This window comes from Sinocyclocheilus rhinocerous, unplaced genomic scaffold (assembly GCF_001515625.1).
Source record: "Sinocyclocheilus rhinocerous isolate Xijiao unplaced genomic scaffold, SAMN03320098_v1.1 scaffold1626, whole genome shotgun sequence".
Classification (NCBI taxonomy): domain Eukaryota; kingdom Metazoa; phylum Chordata; class Actinopteri; order Cypriniformes; family Cyprinidae; genus Sinocyclocheilus; species Sinocyclocheilus rhinocerous.
This window is the reverse complement of record NW_015657802.1, coordinates 376333-386502: the sequence shown is the minus strand read 5'-3', so window position 1 is coordinate 386502 and position 10170 is coordinate 376333. Positions and strand designations below refer to the sequence as shown.

Here is a 10170-nt window from a genome sequence, read left to right as displayed (position 1 = left end):
ATAAAAAAAAAAAAAAAAAAAAAGAATCTAAATATAATCTCCCAGGGCCTGAGCATTGGAATTTTTTCAGACCAGGGACAGTCTTGCACACTCACTTCCTGTTGTGTGCTCATGCCAAATGGCCAAGAATGCAATTGTGGGTATTAGAACAAGCCCACTAACATATATTTGCAAAAATGTTACTAAAGCCCATTTGTGTAGTTAACGTACCCTATACTGATAATGACTACATGCAGCTGATAACTGGACTTTCAATGAATAATGACTTATTAAATGTGTAGCAGACGGAGGTACCCATGCAAAAATAAAAACGCCATCAACACGTGAGACTAAAATAATGCTAATGCCATTTTCACTAAAGAAAGCAAAATTATGGATAGAAGACTCCTATTTTAACTGCTTTAACAGTTTGAAACGAAAAATGTCTTTGATGGATTTATATATATATTTTTAAACAAACTTTTCACTTCACAACAGAGCTTTTATCAGCAGTATGAGCTCTCATTCTGACGGCACCCATTCACTGCAGAGGATCCATTGGTGAGCAAGTGATGTGTTACATTTCCTCAAATTTGTTCCAATAAAGAAACAAACTCACCTGCATCTTGGATGTCTTGAGCATGATACATTTTCAGCAAATTTCCATTTTATGGGTTAACTATTCCTTTAACTATTAACTAAATAACATAAAATGTGGCATAAAACAAGTGCACGACGATTTAAAAGATGTAATTGTACCGTTTTTCTTTAGGTGACTCGTATTTACTTAATAAAGCATAATTGTAACTAAAAAAAACAAACAAAAAACAAACATCTGTTGCCTTGTTGAATGTTGACTTAATTCACGTTCATCTTTCAGTTTCATATTATCTTTGCGCTTTCTCATTTGTGCACTATTGTCTTATTATCTATTCCAACTTGTATAGCCACTACTGCAGGAAAAAACTACTCCAGCCATCCAGCCATCCAGCCAATGGAGGACGGCGGGGCGGAGAACGCTCTGCAATTGAACTAAAGGACCGCAGGCAGCTGTACACGAGCATCCTCTATTCTCCACACGCGCCCACATCACACAGTCAATGGATTACACCTTCTCTCTCCAAGTGCAACACCATCTGACCGTGTACCCAACGCATTTATACGAGGACTACAGTTTAGAGTTACAGGTATGTTGTTAAAAATGAAGTCAAAGTCTTTGCTACTTTGTTTAGCGGTGATGAGCGCGGCTCCAAACTAACCCTTCTGTCGACACTGTTGGATATACTTGTCAAACGCATGAGCAACATTAGAAAATCGGATTATATGGTGGTGTTGTACTTTCTCAGATTTGATGCTGCTGTGACGTGCGAAAAGCCCGTTTTAGCGCGAGCGATGAATGTGAACGCGTGCTGTGATGTTTACATGATAAGGGACACAGGAGCTGTAATTACATTTCATAGTATCACACTTGGTGTTTAATTTGAGAGACCTCAACAGTAACATTTTCGTGTGATCTTTGTTGTTCCAAGAAGCAATGATGACCCCGAAAAAGGTACATTTCGGTGGCACGAGGCACTGTTGACAGATTGCTCTCGGTTTCGTCAATCTCACAGCTGTTTCATTTACTGCAAACGATCAATTATGTATCACTGTACAGTCCTGAGAACCCCGCTGATGCGGGCAGCGTCAATTTTCAGTCAAATGCGCTTTGATCGTCGTTTTCACCTGTTGTGATCTGTGTAATTTCCTGAGACAGTAGTGCTAACCCTTGAACATATTAGGATTTAGTGTAGTGCCCTGGGCAATTGAGGGATTATTACCTGTCCTATCTAGCCACAAGAACGACCGATTGATTTAGACTTATAGTATGAAATTTGCAGTCCTATGTACCAGGAAACAACATTTTGCTAAGTATGTTAGATTAGCCTAGTATAATGAGTATTATTTATTTTCAGAATTCTTGTTGACTGAATGATCTTGCTTAAGTAGGTTTTCTCTACATTTAGGGTACAGGCTGTTCTGTACAGTGCATTGAATAAACAAAGAAAAGAAGCGGAATGTTTCATAACTTTTTCATTTTTACAGTCTTTGTAAGTTTAGTGGACACAATCCATAAAATCACTATGCCCACATAAGTAATCAAAGTTATTTTAATGCATGTGTTTTTTCATAATGAATTTTGCAATATTAACCCTGTTATTTTCCTGTTCATTACTATGAAGCTGCTTTGAAACTGTTTGTATTGTATAAAGCATTATATAAATAAATGTGACTTGACTTGCTTTGAGGAACTGAAGAGCAACCATTTGTATTAATTTTATTTTTCTAATCATTGTTATTAACATAATAATACATATGCAATCATTTTCCTTTTTATTATATTACATATAAGTATTTAACCATTTGTTTAAGCAGCACCTGAAACTTATAGGGACAGACTCATTTTAAATGCTTAAACTTTAAGCCTTTGAAATGAGTCTGTCCCTTTAAAGTTTCTCCTCCAGGTGCTGCTTAGATCATCTTTGTGCGGAACAATGGTAGCATTAATATTCTCTTTCATATTCCTTCGAATGCAAATACATGACACAAAAGCAGATTTTTGTAATAAGTGGCTTACCTCTTCTTTAACCCTGGATATGTACTTTGTCCACCCAAGACTTCAGATTACATTTGCTGTAGTTGGTGAAGAGCCAAATCTCATTCTTTTAGTTTAAACTTGTCTATTTGTCTATATTAAATTCTAGAATTATCATTTAGGATTATAGATGAAAAATACGTTTTTATTTTTAGCCATTCATTAGTGTACCGTCTAACAAGCTGGGCTAATAAACAGTTGTTAGGAGAGAGCAGAGTGAGAGTAAGATGTGAATTATTGATGTTTCCTTGACACTGTTTTTCTTGTGCAGAGAAAAGAGGCTCATCTTTAATTTCTATTATTATGGCGTGTTTATTAATTAAGGTTCTCTGCCTGCTAGCTAGCCAGTGGAAAACCGTATAAAGAGAGAAAGAAATGCCAGATATGACAGCATCACTGTTCATTCATTATAGATGCATCATGGTCTGAACTGTCCCGCTGTAGTGTGGTTTTCAGTGATAAGGGAGTAGAACAACTTCAAAGTTTGCTCATTTGAACATTATTTCCTGTCAGCATTCACACGTGAGCCTCCCTGCCTCATGCCATGTTTTTAAAATTAAGCCATTTTCTCAGTATTAGGGGCAGTGAAATTGGTTGGTATGTTTAAATTGTCAGAGGAAATCATCCGTGCACCACAAGGTGGCTCTGTTAGTGTAGAATCACCTCAGAATTACCTCTGGTTGGATCCTGACTCCACTGACTCCTGTGCAAAGCCTGCCATATTACAGTTGCACTTTCTGTTGAGGTTCATCTTTGTGGACTGTCCTATTCACATCAGAATTTGTGATAAAATCGCAATAATTGAGATTTCAAAAGAGCTGATGTTCAGATCATGCTGTATATAGCACATATATTTTATAATAAAGAGCAGTTGAACTCTTCGAGACATACTTTTTTATTCTCTTATTCTAACATTCATAAGTGCCGTCTCCATAACCACAGCATCATAATTCGTCTCTCAGGACTTCTGAGGCAGAAGTGACAGCCCATTGCCTCTCCAAAACTGTGTTTCCATTGGGAGGGACAAAGCCCACACTTATGGAGAGGAAAATGCCTTGCCAAAGCCCAGGGATATGATATGATATTATCTTTCACTATCTCCATTTCTGCTCACAGGAATTAAGTAGCAAAGCTGAGGTTTAGACTCCCAGGCCAGCAATATTTCTACAGCAAGACTTACAGCAATACTAGCAATCGTCAATGCACCATGAATACATATGCTGACTGAAAACCTCCTAAAATGCCAGACATGTTTTTATTTATTGAAAATATGGTGTTATCCAGTCATTTATTTTATAAAATAAGGTTGAAAAATTCAGTTGTTGTCCAAACATACCTCTTACATCAAATCTTATTATATTGTTTATCAACAGTATAAGGGTTATTAGCTTTGAAGGAGTGAGGAAGGTTGATTCTCTGTGTCCTTTATTTGAACCCTTCCTTCATTTTATCAGATGTTGTTGGAGTCCGTGGGGTCCTAGTGTGATGAAGAAAATGAGTTTTCTAATTTAATCGAATTTATAATAAGTGGTCCACATAAAAAGCACTATTTTAGTGTAAGACATGTTTGTCGTGTGGTTTCACACTGAGGGTGTATATTGTAAACTGAAAGCACCCTGCAGATTAAAGGTGCAAAAAAGGTAGCTCCAAATTAAATGGCACATTTCATAACCGATGGCGACGTTCAAGGTTGATTTTTGTGCTCACACCCAGTGAATGCATTGTCGGTTTGAGAACCTTGTAGTACATGTTCTGAACTCCTTTCCAGTGAATAAGTAAGTATTGCAAAACATGATTTGTGTAGAATTAAATCAAAAAGTTACATTTTACCTTGCTATGTCCTCTTGCTTTGGCCTAGGCTGATTCATAATTCAGGTATGAAAGAGGCGAGTACTCTTCCACCTCAGTTACATTATAGCATTGGAATGGTGTTTCCATATTATGTTGTGGAAACTGGATAAAGATTCAGGTTTATACTGATGTATGATAAAATGATTTATTGCAAAAGCGCATAGTTGAATTTTTTTTTGTCTAGTTTGAGTGTAATTGCTAGACTAAAAATAATTTTTAGAAGTTGTAAAACAAAGATTTTTGGCAAATGATTTACAAGAAAAGACTCTTTCTGTCCATGTGCTTCAGATGTGTGCGCTCAGAAAACCGTATATCAGAAGTTTAAACTCGTATGGTTTAAAACGCATGATTTCAGCGCGATAAACATGATAACATGATAACATTTTTTACATTACAGCAGGGGTTTTCAAAGTTTTTCAGGCTGAGGAACCCTTAGTTCAGTGGTTCTCAACCTACAACTATCCAAAGCCTACTTAATATGAATATGTTTTAATTGCAATTTCTAGCTGTAAAACTTTTAAAGCTTGGCATATCTAAAAAAGATATATTCATTATAAAAATGCACATGGCGTTTAAAGATTTTCATGAATGTACAATTTACATTTCCAGGTCTTCAAATCACACTTTTAAAATGAATTAAAATTGAAATGATTTAAAGTCATCTCGATGCCCCTTAGTGGGCCCCATCCCACTGGTTGAGAACCACTGCCTATAATATAGGGAAGCAATGATATTCGAATTCTGGTTGATACAATAAGCTGATAATTATTTTTGTGTACCATTATTTCCTTTTTTTCACAAAATTAATTTGAGATAATTGGCAGACACCCTGCAGCATTGCCACGGACCCCCAAATTCTCATGCATTTTTTTTGCTCACATGATGCCCATCTGAATGTTGCATGTCTTCCAATTAAAGTGATAGAACGGGATAATGATGTTTGACCTTCAGCTAGCCACAGGGAAGAAGCAATGTTTTTGCTTTGAGAAATAAAATGAAATAACATTGAAGAAGTAGCAAGTTCGCAAAGGTGAGAAGGGAAATAAGTGCTTAAAATGTCATATGTGATCGGTTCTATTGTAAGTTGATTTCAAATAGGCCTAGCTCACCAACACCACATTTAAATTAGTTAGATGCTGGGTTATTGTAGCATGACCAAATTATTACATAAAGCCATCTTAATGGCCCCCCTTTTATTATTACATAAAGCCATCTTACTGACCCCCCTTCTCAATTCAAGATATGAGGGTAAATAAATAAATAATCTGCGAATATCTGCACGATTGCAAATGTTACACTTATTTTATACAACAGTTCAATAAACAATACGTTTATTTTGTGTTACATTTTTGACACAATATTATCAGTATTGTCTGTTTTTGTGCAGTTTTGCCAGCAAAAATATTATCTATAAAGCCACAGCAGAACTGTTGTGCGTCTCCGATCAACATGAGAAGGGAAATAAGTGCTTAAAATGTCATATGTGATCGGTTCTATTGTAAGTTGATTTCAAATAGGCCTAGCTCACCAACACCACATTTAAATTAGTTAGATGCTGGGTTATTGTAGCATGACCAAATTATTACATAAAGCCATCTTAATGGCCCCCCTTTTATTATTACATAAAGCCATCTTACTGACCCCCCTTCTCAATTCAAGATATGAGGGTAAATAAATAAATAATCTGCGAATATCTGCACGATTGCAAATGTTACACTTATTTTATACAACAGTTCAATAAACAATAAGTTTATTTTGTTACATTTTTGACACAATATTATCAGTATTGTCTGTTTTTGTGCAGTTTTGCCAGCAAAAATATTATCTATAAAGCCACAGCAGAACTGTTGTGCGTCTCCGATCAACACACAGCGGTGATTCATTACTGAATGAATCCACATTTTTGAATGAATCGATTGAGCCAATGATTCAGTGAGCCATTCATAAAGACAGTCACTTGCTTCGTTTTTTGAATGTTTCATATTTAGAGTATAGTTTCTTTCTTTCTTAAAATCATTTCGTATTTCAAAATGTCATTGTTTTTTTTTATTGGTTGAATTAAAAATATTTCTTTCTAAAGCTACTTTTTTTGTAATGTCTATTTAGTGCTTTTGTAATTTAACACAATAATGACTTTAAATTATCTTTAATTAATCAGCACATGAAGTGCCAATCAATTGTATTAATAAGATTAATTCAATTTATTATTTGGCTTATTATGTAATTAATTCGATTAAAAAAAAATAATTTCTTGACAGCCCTTTTAAGCATAAAAAAATGACACAATAAATTCATGTTAATTTACACCAGACAGCCCACCCCACACCCCATGTGCTCTGACCCCCATCACTGTGTAATTCGCACACTGCTTATGATGCCGTTTGTGGAGTTGGTCCATAAGCACTCCAAGGGTAGATTCAAAGCCCTGTCAGGGACACTAAACAACTATGTGAATACAACACAACATTATTAGCAGATAAGCAGATGAGAACAGGCAGAACATGCTGAGCAGTGCAAGGCTCTCTTTTCTTTCTTTTACATTATTTATCTTATTTTCTTGAGACATATCTTCTTCTGTCAGTCCTGTTTACGCAGTATGAGGAGCTACTCAGGATGTGTTATTTTGATTAGGCAGAGGGGAACAAATCTTGTTTCTTGCCCTGAAGTTTTGTTTGCTTTTGGCTGCTTGTAGACCTACTAAAGGGATGTTTTGATACTGAACTTATAAAATTATGGTTTTGATATGGTACTCTTTTTAAGTCCAACATTTAAACTCAGATTTAAAGTGATCTTATAATGTGTTCAATTCAGTAACACTCCGGAGATGTGTACATCTCATTTTATGAATATTTTTTGTCTTTCCACGTTGCTGTGAGCTTTTGTCTTAATTTTGTCCCAATATGCAGTTGAGTGTGTGTAATGTATCCTTATGAAGATGAATATTCTTGTTCTGTTTGGAGTTTATCTTTTAACTAAAGTTTTTGAGTTTAGATAAAAAGAAGAAAGTTTGTTTAAACAAGTAATAATTTTGGTGGAAATTTTATTCAGTTTTAAAAATTCATACACACTTCATATTTTCTATATATATATTTGGGGTCAGTACTTTTTTTAATTAATATTTAATAATCATTATAATAATAATTAATATGTAATTAAATAATTTAATTTAATTAATACTTCTATTCTGCAAAGATGCATTAAATTGATCAGAAGTGCCACTGAAGACATTTATAATGTTTAAACATTTATAATGTCATGGTTTCCACAAAAATATTAAGCAGCACAACTGTTTTCAACATTGATAATAATAAGAAATGTTTCTTGAGCAACACATCAGCATATTAGAATGATTTCTGAAGGATCTTAAGACTGGAGAAATGGCTGCTGAAAATTCAGCTTTGCCATCACATGAATAAATTGCATTTTAAAATACATATTTAGAAAACAGTAATTTTATTGTTATTTTTACAGTATTACTGTTTTTACTGCATTTTTGGTAATTGGTAAGCATAAGAACCTTAAAAATATTTTTTTAAAACTTGCCAAGCCCAAACTTTTGAATAGTAGTGTGTCATTAGTCAATATTATTAGTAGTCATTGAATCATTTAAATTATTAAAGTGATAAAACCAACTGATAATCTGCACAGTCAGTTTTAATAAGCAAAACAGCAGTTTGGAGTTGCTGTAATTTAATGAATACCATCCTGCTCAAGACCCATCATGCATTTGCATTTGCACCAATTGCATTAAGGTAATAACGTAAAACCATGAGAGTTGTTCCTCAATGGCAGCTACCTGCTGCCTATGGTAATTCTTCTTATTAGTATAGAGGACACACAGACGCTCTCCCTGTGATTCCAGTTGCTTTTCTCTGTGCATTGGGATGTGTTGCCTAAGAATGCTAATGAGCTCAAGTAGGACATGAGAACATTACTCAGCAACCAGCACTGATGTGTGTGTGTGTGTGTGCACGCCTGTTTAAAGCACCAGCAGGGATTGGAAACGTATTGACTTGGTTAATATGCTGCTTTGTTTGGTTGCATTCTTTTGAGCCTTTTTAGGATACTGGAAAAATAGCCAAATGCAATATATTAAAGTCAACTGAAATGGAATATTTTTGACTGAAACGGTTTTATTTTTGCGGTCCTCCTCTCATCCCTCACTCGCAGCAAAGGCCCTGTCCCAAATGGCACCCTAAACCCTCGCGGTCTTCCTCTGAGTCCGCACTTTCGGGACGTAATGCCGCTTTGACTGTCGGGTAGAAGTCTGCTGCGGAGCTCGCCCCAGTGCGGACTCGGCAGAAGTGCGTATCGAGGGCACATTGCCCACATTGCACATTGCTCGCGAGCACCCGTTTTGAACGCTAAAATGACGAATGGGACACCCTACGGACTCGTGGACTTAACAGACACGCGCACGCGGCGGCCATTGTAAGTCCGCAAGACCGAAAGTGCACATGAAGTGTTCCATTTGGGACAGGGCCAAAATAGCGGTTGGAGGGGCGTGGTTAAGCATATTCTGCCCAAGCCGTCACACTGACGACCATTCCAGAGCGGAAGCAAATGATCAGATTTTGATTAAAGATCACTAAGACAAACTATTTTTTTCAGTGGATTAACTTGCATGGATTAATTGTTCACCTTAAGACTAGCAATGTGCGCTAAAATAAATATTGTAAATCTGGATTTCATGCGGACTTTAAGCAATATCACATGAGTAAGTGTGCTGTTGTTCTGAATATCACTTTTTTGGGCTTGACTGCGGACAAAGAAGCCAAAGCATCAAGCTGGAATGGAGTTTGTGAGTGGAGTGACAGTGATTTCCTGATTTTTTTTAAAAGAGTGAGTGAGATCTGAAAGTGTTTAAAGATCACTAAGACAAACTATTTTTTTCAGTGGATTAACTTGCATGGATTAATTGTTCACCTTAAGACTAGCAATGTGCGCTAAAATAAATATTGTAAATCTGGATTTCATGCGGACTTTAAGCAATATCACATGAGTAAGTGTGCTGTTGTTCTGAATATCACTTTTTTGGGCTTGACTGCGGACAAAGAAGCCAAAGCATCAAGCTGGAATGGAGTTTGTGAGTGGAGTGACAGTGATTTCCTGATTTTTTTTTAAAGAGTGAGTGAGATCTGAAAGTGTTTCTGCAGTGTCGGGACTTTCTTCAGCTGAAGTGACAGTAGAAGAACTTGAAGCAGCTGGCGTCCAGCTTAGTATCTCCCCGCACTAATTACAGCACACCTTTGACAGGCAGAACATTGTCAGGGCCGCCCACTGCACTGCCCTCACTGCACTTCCTGCTGCAGCCCACATGTATGCTTCTCACTCTGGACACACATGCACAGTATTTCTCTAAATTATATTTTGTCCTCTTAGGTTTAATGCAGTCGTCTTTGAGTGATGGACATAAGATGCTCACTCGGCTTTGCATAGTCTTTGGATGATGATTTGGTTAAAGACAACATGGAACAGCATTAACAAATATAGTTCAGTGGAAAATTTTATAAAAATACACTACTGTTCAAAAGTAAATTATATATAATAATACTGTTGTTATAATAATGTATTAATATATCAGTGGCGAGCGGTGACTTTTTTAACCGGGTATGCTGAGTGATAAGACACCCATCCAATTCCCATTCTTCTATCGTTTCAAGTTTATCCATTATTCGAATGCAAGAAAAATATAGCTGGTTTTC

At 36.1% G+C, this 10170-nt stretch overlaps 1 protein-coding gene across 1 annotated transcript in view; it reads left to right on the top strand.

Annotated features, from left to right (window-relative positions):
• Positions 1-1002: 1002 nt before the first annotated feature.
• The window catches only part of zmat4a (zinc finger, matrin-type 4a), a 102448-nt gene continuing 93280 nt past the window's right edge, over positions 1003-10170 (top strand). The window contains exon 1 of the mRNA XM_016529642.1: positions 1003-1166. Within this exon, the coding sequence (XP_016385128.1) occupies positions 1080-1166 (87 nt within the window). The 5' untranslated portion in view covers positions 1003-1079. The remainder of the gene's footprint in view (positions 1167-10170) is intronic.